The sequence below is a fragment of the Netta rufina genome (assembly GCF_964035555.1).
Source record: "Netta rufina genome assembly, chromosome: 12".
In the NCBI taxonomy this organism is placed as follows: Eukaryota; Metazoa; Chordata; class Aves; order Anseriformes; family Anatidae; genus Netta; species Netta rufina.
In genome coordinates, this window is record NC_140135.1 from 6,285,049 (window position 1) to 6,311,387 (window position 26,339).

A 26,339-nucleotide genomic window follows, 5' to 3' on the forward strand; every position below is an offset into this window, starting at 1 on the left:
CCTCCTCAGCAGCTGCGTTTGGGAGCTGTGGGGCTGGGTGGATTTCCAGCGAGAGCCACCAAGGCGGCGTCCCCGGGGGAGAGGAGCTGGGAAGCCGATTCCCAACTCAGACTTTGCGGGGAGCGCTGCTGCCCCTCCCTACCTCGTTGGAGCCTCGGGAAGGTCGACAGCGGCTGCTGGGGAGGCAGCTTGGAGATTTGGGGAGAGCAGAAGGCGGCTCAGGGCCGTGGTTGCGGGGTGGAGCTGAAGACACCTTGCTGAGGGCACGGCTTCACAGCGGGCTGGAGGACGGGACCGGGTGGGAAACGCTGCCTCAGGGGCTGTGGGCGCGGGGAAGGGGATGCGTAAAGGGGGAAAAGTGTGTGTGTGTGTGGGGGGGCAGGTAATAAAGGGGTGAAGGGAGCTGTCAGTGGCAGTGTGCAGAGGAACGAAGCCACCGCTTTTCTTTTGAGGTGCCCGACTCACCTCTCGGCTGGGTTTTGTTCGTCCCTGTCCCAAAAGCCCAACCTGGAGGCGTTTTGCCCAGCCTGGGGTCCCACCGGCCTCCCCCGGTTCCTCAGCCCCTTGGTACCCAAGCACCCCAAACGGCGCTGCCTGCCCCGGCCCTCGGGCATCCCACAGGCGGAGCCGGCCCCAGAGAGGGGCAAAACCCCAAAAAGACCCCAGGGCAAATCCCATGGGGGGATTTGGGGTGGGGGGGCCCCGCTGGGAGCCCAGCTGCCCCAATGGCTGTGCCTCCTGCCACCGTGCTCCCCGGTGGCTCTGCGAGCCGTTTCCTTCCTGCCACCTGAGGTGAACCGAGCGGCCCGGGGAGGGAGAAAGGAAAAAAAAAAAAAAAAAGAAAAATAAAAGAAAAAAAGAAAAAAAGAAAAAAAAAAAAGAAAAAAAAGCACGTTTTTTGTTTAAATAACTCAGGGTGGGGCCTGCAGGGCGGGGGGGGGGCCCGGCCCACGAAGCCTTGGGCAGGGCCCCTCAGGGGGCTCCCCCAGCCCCCAATTCCCCCATTTCTCACCCCAAACCCCCCCGCACCCCCCGCACCCCCGGGCCCCGTCCCCATAGCAACGGGGGGGGCGCCGCCCATTGGCTGCTGCCAGCGGTGACGTCACTTTTAGGGGCTCCCCCCCCCCCCCCCCCCCCCTCCTTTCCCCCTCCCTCCCCTCCCTCCGTGAGGGCCCCGTGGCGGCCCCGCCCCTCCCCTCCCGTGGGCGCGGCGCGGCGCGGCCCAGCCCCGCCCGGCCCCGGCACGGCCCCACCCGCCCCGCCCCGCCCCGCCCGGCGCCGCCCCGGGGCCCGGGGCAGCGGCGGCGGCGGCGGCGGCGGCGGCTGCTGCTGCGATGCGCTCGGAGGAGGCGCACGGCAAAGTGAGAGCGGCCGGGCCGGGCCGGGCCGGGCCGGGGGGGAGCGGGGCGAGGCGAGGCCGCCTCCATCTTGAGCGGCCTCTTAAAGGGGCCGCGGGGCCGGGGTGGGGCTGTGGGGGGGGGGGGGGTTGGTTGGGATATGAGGGGAGGGGGGGAGGGGGAAGGGGAAGGGGGGGGGGACGCGGCCCCGGTTGTGCCCCGCAGGTGCCGCCCCGCCCCGCACGGGGCCTCCCGGGGCCTGCCCGGGGGTGGGGGCGAGGGGTAAGCGGGGCCATTTTGGGAGGGGGGTGGTGGGGTGGGGGTGGGGTGTGAGGAGGGGGGGGGGGGCAGCTCCCGCCCCATGCCCTCCCCCCCCCCTCTTCCGTCCCCTCCCGTCCCCTCCCTGACGCCCCGGGGGTGGCGGCGCCTTTAAGCGCGGCCCCGCTTCCGGGGAGCGCGCGCGGGGAAGGTCACGGCGGGAGGCGGGGAGGGGGGGGGGGGGCGAGGCGCGACGTCGCCGCGCGCGCGCCCCCTCCCCCTCCCTCCCCTCCCTCCCCTCCCCGCCCCGCCCCGCCCCGCCCCGCCCCGCCCTTTGGTCTTAAAGGGCCCGGCCTCTTTAATAAGGCGCGGGGGAGGGGGAGAAGCCACGCCCTCACCTCAAAGCCACGCCCACCTCAGGCCACGCCCACATTCCGAGGCTCCGCCCCCCTGGCACGCGGTGGGGGGGGGGGGGGCGGTGTCCGTTGGCGTCACCCGGAGCAGGTGGGTGGGGAGGTGGGGGGGGGGGGTGTGTGTAATTAACCCCCCCCGTTAATTACCGAGCGGCCCCGTTAATCAACGCTTAACCCGCAGGGCGCGGGGCAGGGGAAGGCGCCCCCCAAGATGAGCTCGTCCTCGCTGCTGGCCGAGCCCCCCCTGGAGCCCCCGGTGCTGCTGGCCGACATCAAGACGGAGCCGCCCGAGGAGCTGCTGGCCACCGACTGCGGGCAGCCGCAGGCCGAGCCCGTCGACCTCTCCCTCAACAAGGCCAAGGCCCCGCCGCTGCCGCCACCGCCGCCCCCGCCCGCCACGCAGCCCCCGCCGCCCCCACCGCCCCCCTCCGTGCACTCGTCCCCTCTGCTGGTGGCTCCCCCCGTCCCCGCCGCCCCCAGCGTCTCCATCGCGTCCCCGGCGCTGGGCTCGGCCGCCTCGGCCATCCCGGCCGTGCTGTCGCCCGGCTCCATCCTGGCGTCGTCGCAGGGCAGCGGCGGGCAGCAGATCCTGCACGTCATCCACACCATCCCCTCGGTCAACCTGCCCAGCAAGATGGGCAACCTGCAGACCATCCCGGTGGTGGTGCAGTCCCTCCCCGTCGTCTACACCACCATGCCGGCCGACGGCGTCACCGCCATCACCGTGCCGCTCATCGGGGGCGACGGCAAGAACACCGGCTCCGGTAAGGGGCTCGCCCGCTGCTTTCCCGCACAAGGCGTCGTCTGTCGGAGGGGTGGCGACCCCAAAAAGTGGCCCCCGAGTCCCCCTAGCGTGGGACAGCGGTGTCCCCGTGCTGGTGGCCACCCACAGTGGCTCCAGTTTCAGTGTCCCCCCTCATAATGTCCCCACTGTGTCCCCCTCCATATGGGGTGGGTGGCCTGGGTACCCACCCCTAAAATGTCCCCTCTCCTAACTGCATCACCATCCCCCTTACGAGGGGGTTTATGTCCCACTTGCGTCCCAGGGGTACCTCCCCGTCCCCAAACTCCTGTTAATTTTTTAGGGGGGGGTCACGCCGCCACCTGTCAGTGCGCTGGGGGCGGCGGGCAGGTTTTCGGGGTGTTTGCTCCCCACGTGCCCTGCGCTCCCGGCCTGACCCCGTCCCTCCTTGTTCCTCAATAGCTTTTCTTTCCCGCCCCCCCCCCAGTGAAAATCGACCCTGGCGCCATGTTCCCCATGGACATGCCGAGCGACAGCGAGGACAGCGCCTCGGAGAGCGGCCCCGCGCCCTTCCAGGACCTGCAGCGCGAGTGAGTGCGGCCCCGGGACCATGGGGGTGGTGGTGGGGGGAGTCCCGGGGGGGTGCACGGCGCCGCCATCCCTGTCCCTGTCCCCCCCCAGGCCTGCCACCCCGCGCCTGCCCCGCGCCGAGTCCCCCGACCTGAAGAAGCGGCGGATCCACCAGTGCGACTTCGAGGGCTGCAACAAGGTGTACACCAAGAGCTCCCACCTCAAAGCCCACCGGAGGATACACACGGGTAATGGGGCCGGGGGGGGACGGGGTGATGGGGTAATGGGGTAGTGGGGTAAAAAGGTGGTGGGGTGATGGGGTGAGAGGGTAGTGGGGTGGGAGGGTGATGGGGTGACAGGGTAGTGGGGCCATGGGGGAATTAATTGGGCAGCAGGGTAGCAGGGAAGTGGGGTGATGGAGTAGTGGGGTGATGAGGTGACAGGGTGACGGGGTAGTGGGGTGATAAGGTAGTGGGGTGACAAGGTGACAGGTAGTGGGGCAAATGGGGTGACGGGGTAGTGGGGTGACAAGGTGACAGTGGGGTAGCGGGGTAGTGGGGCCATGGGGTAATAGGGTGATGGGGTAATGGGGTGACAGGGTAATAGGGTGACAGCACAGTGGGGTGACGGGGTAATGGGGTGTCGGGCAGAGGGGTCTCGGGGCCGCCCAGGGGCAGTTCCCCAGCCTGGGGCAGGTCCCTGGGGGCCCCGAGCCCAGCCCCGGGGACCGCCTGGGGGCGTGGCCTCGGCGCAGGGGGCGTGGTCTAGGGCAGGGGGCGTGGCGTCCAGGTGCTGCCGGCCACGCCCCCAGCCCGCAGGGTGGGCGGGGCCCGGCGGCGTTGGGCCCGGCGCGGGCTCTGCGGGCGTGGCGCCGTAATGCACCTAATAGGCGCGCCCCGCGCTGCGTTACCGTAACGCCCATAATAAGCGCGCAACAGAACCCAGTTTAGGGCTGTCAGCGCCGCGCACCCAGCGCAGGGCCACGCGGGGGCAGCCTCGGCCCGGCCGTGCCGTGGCCGCGCACCGGGAGCTCCTCCGGGTGGGGGCGGCACCGCTTTGTGGCTGGCAGATAGCGGGGTAACGCCCGGGGGGGGCACGGCGGCTGTAGGGCGGTGCCGCAGGGCGCCCCACAAATGCAGGTCCCGGCCGCAACCCACCCAGCGCACACCCTTTTTGGGGCCGTTGTTGAATTGCACTTAGTGCTGCCCCCAATAGCATTTTGGGGCCGTTACCGTATTTCACCTAGTGCCCCACTGCAGGCACTTCGGGGGCGCTACCGTATTGCTCCTAATAGACAGCGCACTGCCGTGGTGCTGCCTGACCCCTGCTCCCCCCATATCTATACCCCACAGGCGAGAAGCCCTACAAGTGCACCTGGGAGGGCTGCACCTGGAAGTTCGCCCGCTCGGACGAGCTGACCCGGCATTTCCGCAAGCACACGGGCATCAAGCCCTTCCGCTGCTCGGACTGCGACCGCAGCTTCTCCCGCTCCGACCACCTGGCCCTGCACCGCCGGCGGCACATCATGATGTGAGAGGAGCGAGGCGACCGGGGGCACGGCGGTGGTCTCACAGCCCGGGGACTGCAGGGAGCGAGGCCCCAGCACCAGCGCGGGACGGCCTCTGGAGCATCCTCCTCGTCCTCCTCGTCCTCCTCTGGGTCTCTCCTCCCCGCCGGCAGCACCTGGAGGCTCCTCCTGGGCTCCTCTTGGCTCTCGGCGGCCTCCTGCTCATCCTCTGCGCTCGCCTTCCCCGTGGACGTGGCGAGGATCGAAGCGGGGAGGTCTCCACTCTGCCTCCTTCCACCTGGGAAAGCCGCCGAGCCTCCTTCCCCACCTCGCCCAGAGCCCCTCTCCGTGTGTCGCCTCTTCCCGAGCCCCCCCTTGGCCCGCGCTGGGTTCCCCAGGACTTGCTGGGGGCTGGGAAGAAAAGAAAAAGCTAAGGGGAAGGGGGTACAAAAGGAAACAAAAAAAAAAAAAAAAAAAAGGAGGAAAAAAAAAAAAAAGCCCCATCCCACCACCGAGACCGCCAGCACGGAAAAAAGGGAAACTTTGCGGAACGTGGAACTGTGATTTTTGGAGTTCTGAGGGGGGGTGGGAGGGGGTGGGGTGCCGGCTCGCAGTTTTTGCAGACTATGGGACAGTCGAAGCGTTTCTAACTTAAAAAGGCAGCAGCCTCCCTATGGACCGTGGCCACGCGCTTTTCTTTGTACTGGTAATGGGGATTTTTGTGGGGTCGCCCTCGCTGTGGTGCTGGGAGGGCGGCAGCATTCGGGGTGGTGGGGAGGGGAAGGGTGATGGGGGCCGTGACCCCCCCCGCAGGGCCAGTTGGAGCTGGGGAGCTTCCCAGGGAGCTGCCTTTGAGGTTGGGGAGGGGGGAGCAGAGCCCCACGGCCCCCAGAAAGGGCCCTCTTGGGGGCTTTTCCTCTGTGTGCGTGTGTGTGCATGTCCCCATCCCGCCCCCTGTCCGTGCTCACCAGCTGGTCCGGCTCCTCAGGGCCGGGGGGAGCCCCCACATCCTTCCCTGCCTCGAGAAGACCCCAAAAGACCCCAAAAGGGGAGGCTGTGACAGTCCCGGGGGGGGGGGGCAGCACTACTGATGTCCTGTCCGGGGTCCGTCCTGCCAATCTGCTGTTTTCCAAGACCAGGATGATGGGGTTTGGGGTGGGGGCTTTTTCTTCTTCTTTTTTTTTTTTTTTCTTCCTTTTTTTTTTTTCCCTGTTTGTTTGTTTTAAAACCGTGAGATTTTAAACTCTTGAGCTGTGACATTTGTACAAAAGCGTTTGATGTTTTTCTACAGGGGAATAACATTGGAAGCGGAGAGGAGCTTGGTGGTGTGTGTCTGCGCCGCGGGAGGGGCTGAGCTGGGTGAAACGACGTCCTGCACCCCCCGAGGTCCTCTTCTGAGGTTTTATTGAAGAGAAAAAAACAAAAATCAAAAAGAGGGGGGAGGAAATAGAGTTGTACCCAAGAGGAGGAAGGCCCTGGACATCGGTCCCCTCTGCAGGCTGCTGTGGTTGAGGAGGGGGCTCAGGCCCTGCTGGGCTCCTGCCTCCTCCCTTAATACCCTCTCCTGAGGCCCCACTGCTTCCCAGCCCTACAGAGCCCTGGTGGCGCTAATTAGCCTTAATTGCACCGAGCAGCCTCACGTGGGGCCTCCACACACCCCTCACGGGCCCAGGAACCCCTCCACGTTTGGCCTGGGGCCCCCACCCCGCTCCCTGAGCTGTGTTGTGGTGTCCCAGCCCCATAGGGCTGGCTTCAGGCCTGCCTCGGCCCCATGAACCCCACCGGTGACCCCCTTGGACCTGCTGGCGGGGCTCCCCCCGTGGGAGCTGCTGTGACCCCACTGTGCCCCATGCATGGGCCGTGCACCTCATGGCCTCCCCAGCGAGGCTCAGGGTGGCGCTCACCCAACCTTATTGACCCCAAAGGCCTCCATGAGCTGTTGTGGAGACCGCAGAGCTGCGTCTCGGCCCCATGGTACCCACAAGTGACTTCCCCGTGTGCCTGGGAGCCCCCCGATATCTCCTTGAAGCCCAGCTGGTGCCCACCAGAAGCCCCCTTTGCACGGTGTGCTCAGGCCGGGAGCGAGGTGAACCCCAAAGAGCTCCGTGGTGTCCTTTGGGGCGAATGGGGTTCAATCCTCCCTGCTGTGGGGTTCGCCCCGGTTCCTGGGTTCCCGGGGGGGCCTCTCCGGCCCCGTGCTCACCAGACTGGTTCAGCAGGGGCCGTGCGATTTGGGGCGGCCGCCGCGCTTTGAAGGGCTCCAAAAAAGGGTCTGATGGCCGCCAGCCTCCCGGCGGGGAAAAGGAGAAGGCAGAAAAGGTGGTTTTGGGTTTCGGCAGGGGATTGGGCCGCCCCGGCCGCCCTGCGGGGCTTTGTCTGCTGGTGGCAGTGAAAGGGATCCCCGGGGGCCGTGTCCCCGCTGCTGCATCCCAGGGGAGGCGAATTTGGGGCCGTGCAGCAAGGGGTGGGTGCTCCTGGGATGGGGCAGAGCCCTGTGGGGGTCCCCAGCACTGGGGGGGGGGGACCCTAGATTTGGTTCTCGACCTAGGCCATGGTCGGAGCTTTTCCTGCCCCTCGCTCTGGTTTGACCCGGGGATGCTCAGCACCGGTTTGGGTACAGTGGGCGCCCGGTTTCAGGCACCTGGGGGTGCACCCAGGAGCCCCCCACAGCCGGGGTAGCAGGGACAGGAGCCCCCCGGACCCACCCCGGGGACAGGGCAACCTTCCCCCAAGGATCTTAGGGCAGGAGCAGCCCCAAGGCCCTTGCCCAGCGTCCTGGGGATGGGCCCGCAGGAGGGATGGCTTTTTGGTTTCAGGTCAGGAAAAAAAGGCGATTTTTTTATTCCCACGTTGCTCCGGCTTTCCATACTTCTCTTTTTTTTTTTTTCCCCTCTTAAAAAATTAAAAAGTAAAAATAAATCCAAGACCACAAAACACCAGGCTTAATCAAAAAAAAAAAAAAAAAAAAAAAAAAAGAAAATGAAAAGAAAAAAAAAGTATAATTTTAAAAAAGCCAGGCATGCATATTTGGAAAAAATAAAAATAAAAACAACAAAAACACAACAACAAAAAAGAAAACGAAAAAAAAATAAAACAAGCAAAAACCACCAGACATAATAGCAAAAGAAAAAAAAGCAACCAACAACCCAAACCTCAGGCGTAATTGCAAAAAAAAAAAAAAGCAAAAACGCAGGCAGAATTGTAAAAGGAAAAAAAAAAAAAAAAAAGCATAATTGCACAAAACCCCGGCCATAATTGCCTCGCGTGTCCATCAGAGCTGAGCAGGAAAGCCCGGCGCCCTCACACCTGCCCTTCCAAACTTTTTTTCCCCTACTTTTCCCCTAATTTCCCCCGATTTTCCCCAAACCCCAGCCTCCCCCCATCTCTTCGGGGCGGCCCCGGCCCCTCGCTGCCCCCAGCCCCGGGGCTCCCCGCTCCGTGCCGGGGCCGCTTTTATCCTCCCGTGTCCCGGCGGGGCCGGCGGTCCCGGTCTTCCTCCTCCTCCTCCTTCTCCTCCTCCTCCTCCTCCTCTTCCTCCTCCTCCTCCTCCTCCGCCGCCCAGGTAAAGCCGTCCCCGGCCGGCACCTGGCTCCGCAGCCGCCGCGGGGCCGCGCCGCGTCCTCCTCCTCCTTCCCCTCCCCTTCCTTCTCCCAACTTTTACCCCCCCCTCGTTTTTTTTTTTTTTCCTTTGGCATTATTTCCCTCTTTTCACAAAAAACTTTTATATTTTTCCATTTTATATTTTTATTGTTTTCCCTTTTATTTTTATTGTTCCCCCTTTTTATACTATTTTCCTTTCGTTTCCCCCCTTTTATGTATTTTTCCTTCAATTTCCCCCTTATTATAGATTTTCCCTTCAAATTTTATCCCCTTTTACATATTCCCCCTTCGATTTTCCCCCCATTTTATAGGTTTTACCTCCAATTTCCCCCACCTTTTTGTAGATTTTACTTTCAGATTTTCCCCCTTTTATAGGTTTCCCCTTCAATTTTCCCCCCTTTTATAGATTTTCCCTTCAAATTTTCCCCCTTTTGTAGATTTCCCCTTCAATTTTTCCCCCCTTTTATAGATTTTCCCTTTGTTTTTTTCTCCCATTTCATAGATAACCCCTTCAAAACCCTCCTCTTTTATACATTTCCCTTCCGACTTTTCCCCCTTTCATATCCTTCCCCTTCCTATTCCCCCCTTTCACCCATTTCCCCTTCAAATCCCCCCCTCGTATAGACTCCCCTTCAAATTTCCCCCCTTATTCATACCTCCCCTTCAGCTTTCCCCCTTCTATCAATTTCCCCTTGGCTTTTTCTCCCCGTTTACGTATCCCCCCCGCCCTCCCCGTCCCACCTTTCCCCTCCTCTCCCCCCCAGCCCCGTGGCCCCGCAGCGGGTGCGATGAGCAGCGGGCTGGTGCTGCGCGCCCCGCTCCCCGAGGACGCCTCGGCGTTCACCCCGCTCAAACCCGTCACCATGTCGGGGGAGCCCGGCGAGGACGCCTCCGTCTTCGAGGACATCAAGCCGCCCGCCCGGGCCCTGGACAACTCTCCCGACCTGGCGCAGGTAAGGCGGAGGCCGGCGGAGCTTTTGCCTGCTCAGGTGCTGCTGGAGCCTCCAGCCCAAGGCCGATCGCTGCGTGCCTTTGGGTTGAATTCCCCTTCGTTATTTGATTATTATTATTATTTTTTTTTCACGGTGATAGTGGCGTGTCTTCGGTTGAATTCTTTTTTCACCCGCTTTTCAGCACTCTGTCCGCTCGTCCTTTCCCTTCCGCAGCTCTAGCTCCAGGGCGCACTCGGTTTTGTATTTTTCTCCTTCCCTTCCCTGCGCCGCCGTTTTGGAGCTTCGGAGCAGGGGGAGAAGCCGGGGAGGGGGCACCAGGGACCCCATGCCACCCACTGGGGACCCCGTGGGCACTGGGATCGCTCCCACGCATGGCAGAAAAGGAGGGGACATTTTTCTGGCGATTATTTATATTTCCACCACACGAGATTTCCGCTTCGAGATCCCACAGCCTGTGGCCTCCCCCTGCCCCGGCTGGGGATAACACCCCAGATTTTGGGTGCCCACCACAAGGCCGCTCTTCTTGGTGGCCATCAGCCGGGACATTGGGACATTTTCCCCCCAGGAGAAACGGGGAGAGCAGGGCCGTGGCTGGTGCTCAGCCCCACGTCCCCAGCACCGCTGGGACCGGGGCCCCGCGAGGTGGCAGGAGGGCGGCTCCTGGCCCCGTGGCCACCCCGTGGGGACACCTCGGGGCCCCCCCTGCCCTCCACTTGTGGCTGGCTGGGTTGGGGGGATCATTGCGTCCCTTGGAGGGGAGACCCCCGAGGTGGGGTGGAGGTGCCCAGTGCCCCCTCGAGCCCACCCAGCTGTGGTCCCAGTGGTCTCCAGTGCCAGCTCGCCTCCTTATCTCGCTCCTCGGAGCTGCACAAATCGCTGCTTGATCGGGGCTGTGAGGGTTTGATGGCTATGTGCTGCCGAAAATTTTATTAATTTGGGTGGATGTCGGGCCTTCGTGGGATTTGCTCCTGTTTTTTTTTTTTTTTTTTTTCCCTTTCTCTGCCTCTCCAGTGGCTCTGCCCCAAATTTACAAAAACAAAACAAAACAAAACAAAATGAAACAAGGAGAGGAAAGAATTTGGTAGAAAAAAAAGTTTTTTCCTTTCTGATTTGAGCCAGATTGACCAAAAGTAGCATTTTCCCCTTTAAATCCCGAGAGACCAATGCCAGAAGGGAGATGCAGAAGGAAATTAAACGAAACCGAACCCAAGGTGCGTCCAGGGAAGCACTGCAGGGGAGAAAGAGATGTTCCCCCTGCAGCACCCCCGGGGGCCCGGGAGCTGTCAGGGGGGTGATGGTGTCCCTCGAGCTGTCCCTCTGCCTTGTCCCCACGGCCACCCTGTTGTCACCCATTCTCGGTGGATCTGGGGAGGGCTGTGGGCCCAGTCACGCGTGCCTTTGGGCAAAATCCCCTTTCCAAGGGCGCTGGCAGAAAGAGAATGGGCAGTAGAGGGATGTTGAGTTACAGGCTGGGCAGCCAGGGATGGGATCACTTGATCCCTCCCAGCGTGAGTGGAGAGACTGGGAGCTGAGCCCCGGGTCTCTGCCCGGGGGCTGGATCCCACCAGGGCTGGATCCCTCGTTTTGGGGTCAGCTGGAGCCTGGTGCTGCCAGGACCAGCCTGCAGATTTGCAATCTGATGGGCTCTCTGCTGGGCAGGTGCCTGCGGGGCCGCAGAGAACCCAGACAGAGTCCCCGGAGGGCTCGGGCCTGTGGGGGCAATGGGCTCGGACCAGGCCAGACCCCATTGAGGGAGCAGGCCCAAAAACAGTGAGCCAAAGATGGGGAAATTCGTGTGAAATCTGATCTGGTGGTTTTTATTTTTGCCTAATCCCCCAACCCCACAGACGTCCCGGGCAGGCGAGGTGCGGAACGAGGTGTCTGGGCCCAACGTTGGGCTCGCGGGAGCACCGTGGCTTTGTCAGTGGGGCACAAAGGGCGATTGTTCTGCGGAACGGCCCCAGGAGGGGAGGAGGCGAGTGGGGGACTGCAGGTGGGCTGCCCCCTTCCCTGTTCGTCCCCCGTTGCCCCACACGGGCAGGTATGCGAGGGAGGAAGCGAGCAGGGGACGCCGGCTCCGTAATAAACGCAACGGATTTCCCTTTATCGCTCTTCCTGAATGGGTTGTGGGAAGCACACGTCGGCTGGGATTACTCACGAAGGTCTAGGGCAGTTCATTTTTGGCCGGTGCATCATCCACCGTGAAGTTTTCCCTCTCCAACCTGTTTGGTCAGCTACCTACGCTGCTTTGTTCCCATTCCCTGGTCCACTGAGCTCCTTTATCTAACCCATCCACTGCAAATAATCGCGCTTACCACCGTCTTGTTAGCTGAGCCCCTTGATTAGAATATTTGCTTTCCGTGGGCTCCATTGGTGAATTACATGAGTCACAGGGTACCGCTGGTGTTTGGGGATTGGATAACCGCTGTTTACAATTCAGATGTTCTCAGAACTTGAGCTAGCATGAAAACTCTCTCTCAAAAAGAAAAAAAAAAAAAAAAAAACACGGGCTGTTTCCCACATCAAAGAGGTTCAGCCCCTTCCAGGCTCAGATTGAAACTCAAACAAAGAATCTTTCATTGTGCTCAGAAATGCTTGGAGAATTCTTTGAAAAATATTTTTTATTTATTTATTTTTTAAATGTGATGGGGAACCTTCAAGTTTCCACCAAGGACAGGATTTGCCAGTGTGAAAGCGTATTTCATGACCTTGCTCCTTGTGGCATTTCCAATACAAGGAGGAGAAAAAAAAGGTGAGAAATCAGTCCCGGTACAGTCAGGTCAGGTCCTTCAGCTTCCAGAAATGCAGGAAGGAAGAGTGTTATCCATCTGTTACCACCTCTGCCACATCCAAGGCAACTGTTCCACACGTGTGAGCCATCCCGCAGCGGGCAGGGAGATGTGGATACCTGCTCACCTGCCAGCCCAGCCCATCTCATCAACCTTACCCCTACAACATCATCCTTTTCCACTTGGCTAGACTAGAGAGCTGCAGCCAGCAGTGGCTGAATGTTTTCCGCTGGAAACCCTCGCAAGGGATGCGAGGTTTGGTGGCATTCTCGGACAGGTGGGAATGACCCAGGTTTATTAATCTGAAAGGAAAACTTTGGGCATTGCTCTGAAGCGGTTGAGACTGTAGAACAGAGCGCTTTGTGGGGAGCAGCTTCCAGTGTTTGGTGTTTTGGAGGTTCTGTGTCGTCCTTTTGGGCCTCTCCCTAATCAGTGCCCCTTAGTTAGAGCAACTGGCTATTCATTCCTTTACAAAGGAGACGTGGAAGGAGAGGTTTTGTCCAAGGAAAGGGGTCTGGAGGACAATCTTTGAGGCTTGCTTCTTGTGGGGTAAAGGAAGGACCCTCCTGGAAGCACAGATGCTAGGAAATCTATAGGGCAGGGTACACGCTGGAAGGGGCAGGAGTCCTCTCAGTCCACGGAGTGAGTCTGGCAGTATTTACTTGGCCCTGTACCATGCCGGGTGCCGTGCGAGCCCAGAAGAAAGAAGTTGGCCCAAAGACCTACTCACTCGAACGCAATGTTTTCACACGCCTTAGGCTTTGTTTTGTTTTGTTTCGCTAACTGGTTTGGCGAGGAAGTTGAGGGCTGCCGGGACGGTGGGATTTTTGTCCGTGCATGAAACCTGACCTTGCTTCTCCCAGACGTGCATGGGGTATTGGGTCTGCCTTGCTCATTGTACTGGGAAAAAACAGGCTTTTTTTGGCCCGTCTTATCGCGTACCGACTGCCAGGAGGACTTCACAAGTCCCAGCAAGCAGCAGATGACTCACCCTGCCTTTGTCAGACCCTGCCTGGGAATGTGCACCTTTTCGTCTGATTGGAAGAGGCTGGGCGATGAGTGTGAGCCTTTGGATGGTTTGAGTGAGGTGGAATGAATCCCACCCGTAGCCCAGCCGGGGGAAGCTCCCTGCGAGCTCTAACAGCCTCTTCCATGTCACGCTTTGGTTTGGGAACCATGGGAGGGCTCAAGGAGAAGCCCAGTACCCTGTGGCCATGCAATTGCTAGAAAAGAGTGGATAAATTTGTCTGGGTCATCCTGGGGAGCGGTGACATCTGAGAGCCTCCATCTTGTCAGATTCAGAGGGGAGGGAGTGCTGGCGCGGAGGCTGCAACAGGGGACAGCCGCTGGAAAGCACGGCTCTCCAAATTCAACTTCTGGTAATGTGCATAAGGAAACTTGGGGAACGTTTGAGCTCCTGCAGATTTTAGCTGAGACTGAAAAAGCTCCAAGACTTCTGATCTTCCAGGAGTTGAAGTGGCACTGGATCATTTAATCTTTCCAGAAAAAGCATCCATACCACAACCCGCCCAGCGCAGCCTCCTGCCTCCAGCTGTGGGTGCCCACCTCAGTTGATGGAGAACCTCCTCTTGGCTTCGACGGGCTTGGCCCCAGCCTCTACTGAGCAACAGCATTTTGGGAATAGAAAGCTGTGTACAAAGACACGACTGCCTTATGGGGTGTCCTCCCCTCCCATGGAGGCACACTTCCAGAGAGCTGTCCTCCTGCCAGGGCAGAACAGGGACAAGGAGAGGGCTGTCCCCCTTTCCCACCCGTGGTCTTTGGGCTCCCTTCAGGCATTCATTCTGTGCTGAGGTTGTGCTTGGTAGGTCTGGGAAAGGAGAAACCAGTGTGGAGATACTCTAATATTGACATGGGAGCTCCCAGGGCAGGTGGGCCAGGTGCTGGTGGTGTTCAGCAGGGCCTGGAGATGGTGCAGCTGGGCCCGAGCTTCCTCCAAGCTCCGTGCCTCCAAGGTCTGTCCCGGTTATTTTTCAGCCCATTATTTCTGCTCGCTCTCTTAAAGCCCCACTGGAGCCTGGTTGCCCCTCTTCTGGGCACTTGACCTTGGAGTTGGACAGGGTGCTTGCCCTGCTTTCTCTGGCCTGTGGGATTGCTGGCTGTAGTGGCCTGGCTTCTGTGACAGACACCCGAGGTAGATGGCCTTTCAGTGGGTTGTTATCAGCTGTCGGAGGAAAGGAATGGCAAACAGAGTCAGCAAGCCTGTGGAAGCATTGCTGCCTACTGGCTCATCCAGAGGCCAGCTGCCCAAATCTGCCTCAGTGGTGACTCTTGGGCTCAAGGAAATCCCTTGATTAGAAGAAGTGATAATTAACTCAAGTAGTTCAACCACAGCAGCGGAAAAGAGCTTGGGAATAACCCTCTGGAGTGGTGTGGCTCAGCTCCTGCACCATCCATGAGCTCCTGGAGGGAACCTGGAGAAAGGGTGGATCTCTGTGACTCGTCCTGCTCCAGGAGGCGCTCCTGCAAGTGGGAAGACGTGAACACCTCGAGATGGGAAGCTGCTGGGGTAGGACACCTCTAGCAGCCTTCTCCATGGGCTCCAGAGAGAGCTTGCACAGAGACTTCAGCGTAGATGTTTGCTTTCCAGGTGGCCCAAGCTAGTGAAGATGCCTCTTGCCCCGTTGCACCTAATGTGTCAGGAGCAGCACTGGCTTCTCGGAGTCGCTCCTCACCTCTTTGAGATGGAGCAAGCAGAGGAGCCCGCCTGTGGCACCCACCTGCCTAAGCCCAGGGCTCACCGTGCTGCCTGCAGTTGTGCTGGGCTGTTCACAGCAGCCAGACATTTTGGCCCCGTGTGCTTGAAAGGAAGAGTCCCGGGGCTTTCTTTGCTAATCCCGTTTTGCAGAGAGTTCCAGAAGACTTGAGGAACAAACAGAAAATAACGTCGATCGAGGTCAATATCAAAACCAAATGATCAGAGAAACAAATATTTACTCAGGTCAATATTTAACTAGGGAGACAATAAATGCTGATATTGAACCAAATCTGTATATAAATACAGTCTATTTATAACGTGTCCCTTTAAAGGGGTACTGCCAGGTACTTGCCGTGGCTTTTGATTGATGATTATCCTCCCCATTGTTTGCTGATTCCCTTGGAGGCTGGAGTTGCATGCAGGTGCAGGCAGGAGAAAGAGCCTGTGCTGTGTAATCCCACGGCCCGGACACCGCAGCCCTTGGCCCACGCGTGCCAGTGCTCCGGGAGGTCCCCCCCGAGCTGGGGAGGGGGTTTGGGGCTCGGTGCCCCCACTTGGCAGAGCAGCAAGGGGCTGGGGCCAGGAGGGCTGGAGGCTGCCAAGAAACGAAGAAAGTCCTTCCTTCTCTCCCCTGCCCCCCGCCCCCCCACTACTGCTCCCTCTGCCAACTTCACGAGCTCGTCGCCTGTTTAGCAAACATTGATCTCTCTCCCTGTTCCCCCGTGGTGACAACATTTGATGTTTCTATGGCGGTTTGTTATTTATCAACTGCAGATTAGAAAGCGTTTAATCATGGGAATGACACGGCCCGCCTCCTGCCTCGGCAGCGCCTCGCGCTCCTCTAACGCTGCTCGTAGTTGACCGCTGCCCAAAGGGCCCGGCTGGCTCACGCACCCGTTTTTGTGTGTCCTGCAGAAAGATCTGGGGCTGAGTCTGGGACTCGGTGTGTTGATCGATGCCCCGATAGCTCCTCAGCCTTGGTGAGGCCTGGATGAGGGGTGATGAAGGCCCCCAAGGCAGGAGGCTCCTGTGGGGTGTTTGGAAGCTGGAGGCTGGCAGAGCAGGACTCGGGGCAGAGCCTGCTGGCCTCAGGAGCATCTACTAGGGGAGGAAAAAAGCAGTGGAGAATCCTTTCCTTTGCCAGCTTGGATTTTTTTCCCCCCTTTTTCCTCTGGCTGGTTGAGAAGACCCTGCTATGCAGTCAGAAATAGATACAGTGACCTTGAGGGGAAAATACAGGAATTCAAGTCTTTTATTGCACCGTAAGGTATTCTTATTGGCTTTCCTTTGCTGGTCAAAACAAAAAGCCCAGTTTGGAGGAGATGCCTCTCAAGCACGGAGGTTTTGTTGATGTCTGCTTTGGCTGTGTTTCCCCTTGGCTCACTTTTTGCCCCAGCCGGTGACCCATGACTCCTTTACGGTTCCTGGCACCGCTGTCAATGCAGTTGGTGGAGGCTGGGGCATGCCCGAATCATCCTCGTCTGCAGGGATTGTGGTGATGGCACTGCTAATTAAAATGCCTATAGGGGAAGCCGGGCCACTGAACCCACCAGAGAGCTGCTGGTCCTTCAGCTGCGAGGCCTCGGAGTCTTCCTCCGTGGATCTGTGGTGGGGGTGGCTCTGGCAGTAATGAGAAGATCTGGGCGCTGAGGCTATGTGTTTGGTTCAATCCTCCTCAAAAGGGCAAGAAAATGGTTAATTCCCTGCCTGTGCCTGGCAGGCGGGGAGGCAGGGACAGGCTGAGCATCCCTGGCTGCTCCTGCCTCATGGGAGCCACCCTAGTGTCCTCAGCTGCCCTCTGAAGGGCCGCCCTGGGCAGGGCCACAGCCTGCCACCAGGACCTGCCCCAGGCTGGCCGAGGAGCTCAGAGGCTCGGCCTCCACAGGATTTCCTCCTGGCTTGGCCTGCTTTGCCCTCGGATGCTTCCTTTGTGCTTCTGCTGCTGTGTTTTGGCAGGGGGTGTGTTGGTTTCCTGGCCTGGCTGACCCCAAGGCCAGGGGTGGCTGCAGCAGTAGGGCAGGCTCAGGCTGTGAGGGAGCCTGGCTGCACCACGCAGGTGTTTCTGAAGCTGTTCCTTGCAGATGATGGGACACAAATCCCTGGAGCCCTTGGAGCTCTGACCCAGACATGCTTCCCCACAGCACGTGGGGCCAGCAGCTCCCGTGCCCTTCGCCCTTTCACCACCTGCCTTCTCAAGGCCATGGTTATCGTCTTCCCGCAAGGAACATCCTCCATTTAGACGCAAATACAAAGGCTCCGTGTCCCTCAGATCATCCTGTCATGGAGCCCGGTGTTTGCCACCCCTTGCAGCCAGGCCGAAAGAAAGCCAAAGAACCATCCCTGTTGGTGATCAGAGGCAGGGTGATGACATGGCCGCGATCCCACCTCAAAATGGAGGTTCTCCCAGTGCTGGTGGATGGCTCCCCAGCCCTGGCTAAGCTCTGAGGAGAATTGCTGATGAAACCCCAATGGAAATGGGGTGCTGGAGAGGGCAGCTTGGGGCGTGGGTTTCTGCTCAGTCTCCCTGCACAGCTGGCTGTTCCTCTGGCTGCCCCCAAAACCCATGTCCTGGGGGTGCCAGGAGGGGCTGGTGGGGATAGAAGATGCTTGTGGGGTGCGGGAGGTGGCCTGGCTTCGGGGGGACCTTCCCACTAACCCAGCCCTGTCTGTTCCACAGCTGCACCCCATGAGGATGGAACAGCGGATGCCGCTCATTCTCGAGGTGAAGAACTTTTCTCCTTCCTCCCTCCGTTTGTTTCTACCCCTGTTGGTGAGAGGTACCTGTAAGAGACCTCCCCACTCCCCCATCATCCCATCCCATCCAGCAGCCCCCTCAGGACGTGGTGGTGAGGACATGGTGGTGAGGACGTGGTAGCACCTCCGCTCCTTCACTGGCAGAGGTGCATTCCTCATGCTCATGGTGTCTCTATCTGTGCTAGCCACCTGGGCACCTACGTGGGTATCTCCCACACGTGTGGGTATCTCCTCCATGTGTGGGTATCTCCTCCACGTGTGGGCATCTCCTCCACGTGTGGGTATCTCCTCCACGGCTTGCATGCCCGTGCGACCCGTGTCGCCACCCGCTGTGAAAGGAGCTGTAAGCCACAGCCAGGTAGAGACACCTGCGTTTGGGACGCGTGAGTTGGATCCCACCCAGGCACGTCAGGAAGGCAGCCCAGCATGTAGTCAGCCCGGCTATTGTGCCAGCTGCGGGCTGAAGGGTTGTTTTTGGGTGAAGCGTTGGGTGGGAGGTGCTTGGGCCAACGACTTGGTGCTGGGGATTTGCTCGGCGCCCAGCAAGCGGGGAACTGCCTATGGGTTGCTGGGTGTTTCTGGGCCACAAACAAACCGAGCGGCTCTTCCGAGGACATCCCAGGGGTGGTGTGGGAGCTGGAGCATCACCAGCACCATAGTGACCGTCTGGATTCCAGCAGGGTGGGGCCTTCGCCTGCAGGGTCCCCGCAGTGGTTCTGCAGCCGAGGGCAGTCCTGGCAGCCTGCTCGGTCCCATCAGAGCCCTTCGCTTTGCTTCCCTGACCAGCTGCCCCTTTGCACCCCCTTTTCCCCGGGACCCCGGGGCTGCTCAGGATCAGAAGTGGATTTCTCAGGCTCCATGGAGTGGCAGGAAGGAGACTTTGATCTGCAGGTAGGGCCGAGGAGAGAGAGAGAGGGCTGGGAGACAGCGGGCAGGGGCAAGCAGTGCAGGAGGTGGACAGACGGATGGGCTCTGGGGCTCTGGGTGCAGGCTGGGATCTCAACTTAGAGCCCTTTTTTTCTCCCCTGAATAACCTGCTCGGCCACCCAGCGCATAAAGACCCGCTGGAGCGTGTGTGTGTGTGTGTGTGTGGGGGGGGGAGACCTGCCTGGGAACCGAAGGTGAGAAACTCAAATGCCAGAGATAAGGGAAGCTCAGAAATAAAAGGCATCCAGCTCCTTCCCCCCTGCCCCGCTCCCCCGGCAAGTGGGGCCGTTTCATCGCTCAGGTATGCGCGGCATCCGGAGCCTCCGGTCCCACCCCGGGGGTACGGTGAGGTGCCAGGGTGGGCGCAGGGCTCAGCACCGCGGCACCCAGCACCCTGCTCCCAGCCTGTGGCCCGGCTCTCCCAGCGGGGAGCAGAGAGGCAGCCGGGTTTTTGGCGGTGAGGAGGGTCCCTGGCTTTCCCCTCCCGCTGCTGCTGAGCCCTCACTGCAGCAGGGGTAGATGCTGCAGGAGTTTTGGGTGTTGGGGGAGGCCTGGGCGCTGCTTTTCCACCCATGAGGACTGGGGAGGACTGGTGGCATGTGCCCGTGTTTGGATGGCGGCCGGCTTAGCCGTGCAGTGCCAGTGTGGCTTGCAGAGGTGCAAAGGCTCTTTGAATTCACTGGAAGCACAGGTGATGCATTTCGCTGGAAAGGGCGAGGAGAGTAACTTGGATCCCGTCCAGCTCTGATAAAAGCAATGAACTTGCAGCAGGGATGACTTTGGCCCGGTGGCATAGTTCAGAGCTGCACAGCCCTCGGCTCGAGTGTGCTGGGCGTGGGGTGAAGCAGCCTGCGCTCCCGAAGCACGCTGTAGGATCTGCCAGGGAAGCCTGGTGGTTTTGCCAGCTCCTCTACATATGAATGAACCTACAAGAGCTTTGCAATGAGCTCGGCACAGGGATAACCACATAATTAAAGGCTGTAGCTTTACAGAGGAGCATTAGCGCTGGTGCCTTTAACCACAAAGAGCAGAACTCGAGTCATCAAATGCCAGGGGATGAGTTTCCTAGCGGGTTGCTCCATCAGGTTGCTGAATTATCGGGCCTGGATCCAGTCAGATGCCGCATCAGGCATGAACCCTGACAAGCGGTGGCTGTCTGAGCTGGAGGTCCTGTCAGCCTGGAGAACCAGACCTGCAGAGCTCAGCCAAAGGTTGGGTGAGGGCTGACTCACTTCACCAAGACGAGGCAGTGAGGGCATGCCTGGCCGCTTCAGTTTTAGGCTCGCAGTCTGTGGAGCCAGTGCCAGCATCACTTATGTTTCTAGGGCTGTAGCCCAAATTACTCTCAATTAATTGCCTCAATTAATTTTCTCGGTTTTGTCCATCTCAGTCCTTGAGTAAAATGTGGTACACGCTGGGTTTAAAGCAGGCCAGAGCCAGCACGTCTAAGGTGGGCTGTTCCCAATGCGTCCAGCCGTGCTGCTGATGGGGGCAGAGCTGATTTCATCCCCTGCCTGCTGCTAGCTGCCCTTGTTGGCGTGGCCGAAGCACTGTGCGAAAGCCTGGCTTTTCGTTATCAGGCTGAACTTCCCTCTTAACTGCAGCCTGGCTCGGCCTTTGGTAGCACTGCAGGTAGGTCGGAGGGCGGTGGGACAGAGGACAGGGTGACTCACCCCGGGCTGAGTCAGGCACCCAAGCCCGATCGCAAATGCCTGACTCACGGGCTGTTCTTGCTTCTCTCCTGGTTCCCCTCTAGCCAAAGCTCCTGTTGAATGTCCAGCTCCCATCGCCGCCACGTCAAACTGCCCCTCACAACCTCTCTTCTCTGTATTTCCCTCCGCAGGGACGATCCGAGATGGACAAGTACCTCTCCAGCCAGGTGCCTCCCGTCCCCATGATGCCAGACAAGAAGTACCGCCGGGAGAGCGCCTCGGTGGTGGACGAGTTCTTCTCCGCCGAGAAGCCCAGCTCCACGCCGTACAGCGTGAACATCAACGTCATCCTGCCCGACACCACGCACTTGCGCACGGGACTTTACCGGCCCCCCAAGCCCCTCACCCCCTTCCCGCAGATCAAGACGGAGCCCGGCACCAGCTTCGCCCAGCCCTGCTCCTCCACCGCGGGCTCCACGCAGACCCTGCCTGACTTCACCAGCGTCTTCAGCATGCCCCAGTCCGTGGCCGTCAACAACATCTTCATCAAGCAGGAGATGCCCTCTGAGATGCCGCTGTCCAGCAGCCCGCAGCAAGCCCAGCTTTACCAGCTGCCTCTTGGCAGTGGCACCGCTGACCTTACCCCGCTGACCCCCTCCTCCAACAGCACCACAGCCATCAACAGCCTCAGCGGCGTCACCATGTCCACAGGTAACGCCATGTCCAGTGTGCTCCACAGACCTGTCCAGCCCGGAGGGCCGGTTAAGCAGTACCCACATGTCTCCCAAGGACAGGGAAACTTCAGCATCTCAGGGCAGTTCTACCCCGTGCCGGGGGTGAACCTGCCCCCTTCGCCCCCCAACTCGCAGCCCGGCAGCCCAGAAAATCAACCAGAGCTCATCAACACCATCTCTCCCCCACCATCCTATGAAGCCACTTTTGGACTGAAGCTGGTCCAGTCATCCCAGGTCCCCCCAGTCCCCAACAGCCTTGGGAGCCTCTCCCAAGGGCACATTGTCATGCAGCCCCCCAAATACAACAGACGCAACAACCCTGAGCTGGAGAAAAGGAGGATCCACCACTGCGATTACCCAGGTATGCTCTCAGCGCTGGCTTGGTGTCGGGGTCCCTTCTTGGCTCAGGGAGGCTGCGGATCAGGCACCCCTCTGACTGCGAGGCAGGGCAGCGTGGCACGGGGTGGAGAGCCCTGGGGAAACAAGGTCACCCCCACCAAGGGAACAGAAGGGGCTGGCCCTGCCTTTTTGCTACCTCTCCTTTTTCTCTTCCCGCTCTGGCAGTGGCAAGCCTGGCTCTGAGAGGCAGGGAGTGCCAGCAAAACATGGGGATGCTCCCAAAAACCTGCTGCCTCAGTGGGCTGGTGTGCTCAGCCACGTGCTCTCCAGGAGTGAAACCATGCTGCAAGGCTGTCTGTTCTTTCCCAGGAGGGTTGGCAAACCATCTACTGATTTCCATCAGCAGCCTTCTTGGTCTCTCCATGGAGCCCCAGTTCTCTTTTATTTTTATTTTTATTTTTATTTTTATTTTTATTTTTATTTTTTATTTTTTATTTTTTATTTTTTTGGCCACAGAGCCTCCAAGCGGTGGCCCCAGCACTTCTCTGCATGCTCACAGGGAAATGAAACTCAGCCACGCTCTACTCCTGTGTGGAGCTGGGCCTGTTTTAGCCCTGTTTCCATCCAGTCAGGTGGGGTTTCCTCTGCACAGGCTAGCTCCTCTTTGACCATATCCACCAGTGGGAAGTAACTCAGCTCCCACCAGGAGCCCCAAAATGGGCACTGCAATGCCACCAAGTCTTCGTGAGCAGCCGTCGTGAGGGATGTAGGCTGCTGAGAGCTCTGCTGGCATCTGGGAGGTTGGACCCAAAGCTGATTAAGCTGGTGGAAGGAGGAATTCAGTGCGTGGCTGGGGGCCTTCACTAAAACCCTCTGAGGAACACAGCTTTGTTAAGAGTTCAGCCATTTTCAGGCCCGGGGCCATCTCCCTTGGGTTGAGGACTGCTTTTAGTGTCTGCAAAGTCCAGCAGTGAGGGACGCTGCTGCTCTGTCACCTGAGGGCTCCCCGGGATGGCAAACAGCATCTGCACGCCTGGGGTTGTGCTGGGAAGCAGTGCCAGCGCTAGGAAAATAAACAGTGCTTTGAAAGTGGGTGCGGAGGCAGCAAGAGGCTTCGTTAGACAGCGTGGAAAGAGAAAAAAAAATATGGCTGGGTTGCTCACACAGGTCGTAAAAATTCAAATTCATATTTTAATATACATGTCAAAACCAAATGAAGCAGGGCCATAAAGGCAGCACGAGGAGTTTTTCTAGACCTGAACTGACAGCCATTCGTTTGGCCGTGCCTGTTGCTGAGACTTTTGCTGAAATCACAGTGTTTCTGCTGAGATTGAAATTGTTTCTGATTGAAATTGTTGCTGCTGATCTGAAATGTGTCCCACTGGCCGGGGTCCATCTCACCCCTCATCTGGCTTGGAGAACAGCATCTGTCTGTCTGTCTTGGAGAACAAACGCTCTTTAGATACTGCTGAAACAGAATGGGGTGGCCAGGCTTATTTGCATCCTATTTACCCAGTGTGTGCCTCAGGCCCGCTCTGTCCCTGACCTCAAACACCCAGGCTGTAGGTTTGTTGCAGCGAGGGCCCCTTTTTCACAGAGAAGCTGTGTCTTTGCTGTTTTCGCAGGTTGCACAAAGGTTTATACCAAGAGCTCCCACCTGAAGGCGCACCAAAGGACTCACACAGGTAAGAGCACCAAGTCACCAGCAAACCCTTCCAGCTCCACGCTGGGTGGCTCTCAGAGGCACACAGCCTCTGGCAACTCTCCGTGGTTTCCCTGCCTTCCTGAGGGATGGTCTGGGATTTAGGAAATCCTCAGGGAGCTCTCCCAATGGGCCAAGAGGAGGAGGTGTCCCCAAGCCTCCGCCACCTGCAGTCTGAAGGATTTTCTTTCCACACCTCCCAAATCCTCCCAGCTCTGATCCTGCCAGAAAAATTGGCACGTGGTGCACATCAACAGCCTCTGAGGAGGTGTCTAGAGTCCCCGTGGCTCCCCAGCTGGACTTTTTGGGCTCGTGGTGAGCTCCTCTGTCCTGTGGGCAGCTGCTGAATGCAGGCAGAGGGTGGTTGCAGGGTGAGGGTGCTGTGGGGAGAGGAGGGCTGGTGCCCCAGCACTCCCACCGCAGCCAGCTGGCCCCGAGTAGACCCAGCTCACTTGTGCATTCAAGCACAGGTCTCCTCATTAAGGCATTTATTATATCTGAAACTTTATCAGATCCCCAGGTAGTTCGGGAACCATCAGTGCCCTCATAAATCTCTTTTATAGGAGGGCTGATCTTTACTGAAAGCAATTAAGCTGGCCCAGAGTTCACTTTTCTTTTTTATGAACAACGAACAAAACCCGTCCTGAGGCTGGGAATCGGCTCTCGCGCTTGGCTCCATTCCGTGTCCCCCTTATCAGCCCTTCCAACGAGCCCGCCGGGAGGTTTGCTTTGTGCACGAGGCACAATATTTCTCCGGGCAGGGAACGACACCCAAGGGGTGGCAGCGAGGCGCAGGAAGGACGCTGTCCCGGCGCCGAGGGCCGGTGGCGATACGCCTTTGTCACAGCGGCCATCGGGGCCGCTAAAATTTCTTGTTCCCTTCTGCTCGGAGCACAGCTTGGGGACACGGCCCGTAGGAGACACATGCCGTCCCCACAAGCCGTGCTGTAAAGCTGTATCCGTGCAAACGTGGGTGCTTTTTGAACCCAATAAAGTGCAGTTGTTTGCCCGTGTTTCCCAGTAACGCGGCTGGAAACGCGAGCGTGGTTACCTGCAGGAGGGGGGGGACCTGAGCAGCCAGGACAGCTGCTGCTGCTGGGGCCAAATGACGGGAATCCAGAGCTTTGGGTTCTCATCTGCACAACCCCAGGGGTGGCACTGGTGAGCTTGGAGGGGGCTGTGTTCAGTTTTTGGGGTCTCCTGCTCTGTTTTTGACTGTGGGGCCTCAAACGCAGCTGGCACCCATCCCACCTCGTGCTGCCCACCGGCCGGGAAGGGGTCAGGGCACCCACGGGACCCGAGCTCAGCATCAGCCAGGTCTCTGCTTGCGGTTTTGCCCGTTGCTGTGGGCTGGGCTGTATTCATCTCCCGGAGACACCATTCATTTCCTGGGTGCCATTGTGAGATTAAATATATAACCCGGCGGCTCCCCGCCCCCCGGGGCTGGGAATGCCAGCCTGGGCCCTTTGTTTGAGCTTGCCCTGCCGTGCTGTCCTGGGAGATGGAGCCAGCTCGTGGGACAATGGAAAGCATTTTCCCTCCGTCCTGGAGCTCAACCTGGTATTGTTTGAAGCTAAAGGGCCTTGGTGGGGCTGACCCAGCCGGGTCACCTGCCTGGGACAATGTGGCTGCAGAGAGCGAATCCCACCTTCACCTTAGGGTGCCACCACGATCACCAGCAGCCCCCCAGCCCCCCAGCCTGCCATCAGATACAGCTGCAAGCACTGCATTTACCCTCCCCCCCCCCCGACATAAAACCACCGTGCTTTTTGGCACACAGCATTTTGGGGGGGGAGCAGGACGCGGCCTCGCTGCCCCATCTCCTCCATCTCCGCGGCTGCCCTTCCGACCCTGCAGTATTTCCTCCGCTGCGTGCCGGCTGCCTCTGCTCTTGCCCTGGCCGTGTGTTTTCTGTTTCCTGGCCAAATCCGCAGCCTGTCTGGCAGCGGGGCGGGGGCAGGAACGGCCGCTCAGCAGCCAGCGTGCCGGAGCACCGCGCACATGCCGGTGCATGCATGCTGCGTGCGTACGTGCCTTCATGCCGCGATGGTGCGCTCAGCAATTGGCCGATGAAACAGTAAATATTTGAGGTCGGGAAAGTCGGCACATTCCCTGAACTCTGCCTGCTTGTTCAGGCTGTTAAGAGCGAGGGCTAATATTTGAGAGCACCACGCCCAGGCAGGGAGAGGGCTGCAGCCAGGGTTCAGCGCGGCGGCTGGGAGCTGCAGGCAGGCACGAGCTTTTCCAGCCCGGTTCCCAGCTGGCGGAGGGGTTGCACAATGGCATTGATTTCCTTCGGGGCTGGGGAATAGGTGTGCGGGGAGGAGGCATGACATCAGCCCGCCCGACCGTGGTGATGTGGTGCAAACACAATGTCCTGCCTGCAGCCAGCTGCCGCGCGGCAGGGAGGCGGCTGCGGGGGGGACGCGAGGCTCCGGGGAGCCCCTTCTTCCTCTTGGTGTGCCCTGATCCCGTATCAACGGCAAAAAGAGCCATCTGGGGCTTTTCAGGCTGAAAAAGAGAAGAGCTCTGGGAGGTTTCTCTGCCAAAATGCTCTGTTACCCAAGAGGGCCTCCCGTGGCAGTGCCCCTTGGCAGAGCACCAGCACAGGGATGGGCGCAGGGTGGGCGGGTGGCAGCGGTGTCCCCATGGGTGTGTGGTGACCTGTGTCCCCTCCCCGCAGGCGAGAAGCCCTACAAGTGCACCTGGGAAGGCTGCGACTGGCGCTTCGCCCGCTCCGACGAGCTGACCCGGCACTACCGCAAGCACACGGGCGCCAAACCCTTCAAGTGCCTGGCCTGCGGCCGCTGCTTCTCCCGCTCCGACCACCTGGCCCTCCACATGAAGCGGCACCAGAACTAGGGGGCCACCGCCACCGCCACGTCTCTGAGAGCAGCTGGGGACTCTTCCCCGAGGGGCCCTCTCCTCCGTTTGTACATAGGAACAACCCCACGCCGAGATCAACCGGCAGGGCAGCGGGCGAGCCCCGTCCCCGCTGTTCCTGGTTTTAAAAGAAATCTCATTAAAAAGAAATGATAATTAGACTGATCTTGCGACGAGGCTCCCTGCAGCGCTGGGGCGATGGGCCTTGGATGGCAAAGGGCTTTCTTCCAGCAAACCTGCTATTTATTTGTCACTTGGGAGCAGCTGTCCTTCACATCCCGAGCTCGTGGGAACGTTTTGCCCCTCTCGGGTGGTGCCTTTGGGGTACCCGAGGAGGGCTGGGATGGGCTGGAAGGCCTGGGAGGTGCCACCATCGGTGCCACCCTCTTGGACTGCCCGTGTCATGGCTGTGGATGGCACTGGTGATGCGCAGGAGCGGGGCTGCTTGGGTTGACAACCC

General features: G+C 59.5%; 2 protein-coding genes across 2 annotated transcripts; both read left to right on the plus strand.

The window, feature by feature from the left end:
• The first annotated feature begins 1,262 nt into the window (after positions 1-1,262).
• KLF8 (KLF transcription factor 8) lies at positions 1,263-6,016 on the plus strand. The gene is made up of 5 exons (XM_084294338.1): positions 1,263-1,361; positions 2,190-2,772; positions 3,238-3,340; positions 3,432-3,568; positions 4,673-6,016. The coding sequence occupies exons 1-5, from the start codon at positions 1,335-1,337 to the stop codon at positions 4,852-4,854; spliced, it is 1,032 nt and encodes a 343-aa protein (XP_084150464.1). The 5' UTR covers positions 1,263-1,334; the 3' UTR covers positions 4,855-6,016.
• A 3,199-nt stretch (positions 6,017-9,215) lies between these two features.
• LOC311213999 (Krueppel-like factor 5) lies at positions 9,216-25,858 on the plus strand (the record flags this gene model as incomplete). Its single annotated transcript, XM_084294362.1, has 5 exons — positions 9,216-9,380; positions 17,566-17,610; positions 20,413-21,316; positions 22,920-22,979; positions 25,680-25,858. 5 exons carry the CDS (start codon positions 9,216-9,218, stop codon positions 25,856-25,858), a joined length of 1,353 nt encoding a protein of 450 aa, XP_084150488.1.
• Positions 25,859-26,339: the final 481 nt, after the last annotated feature.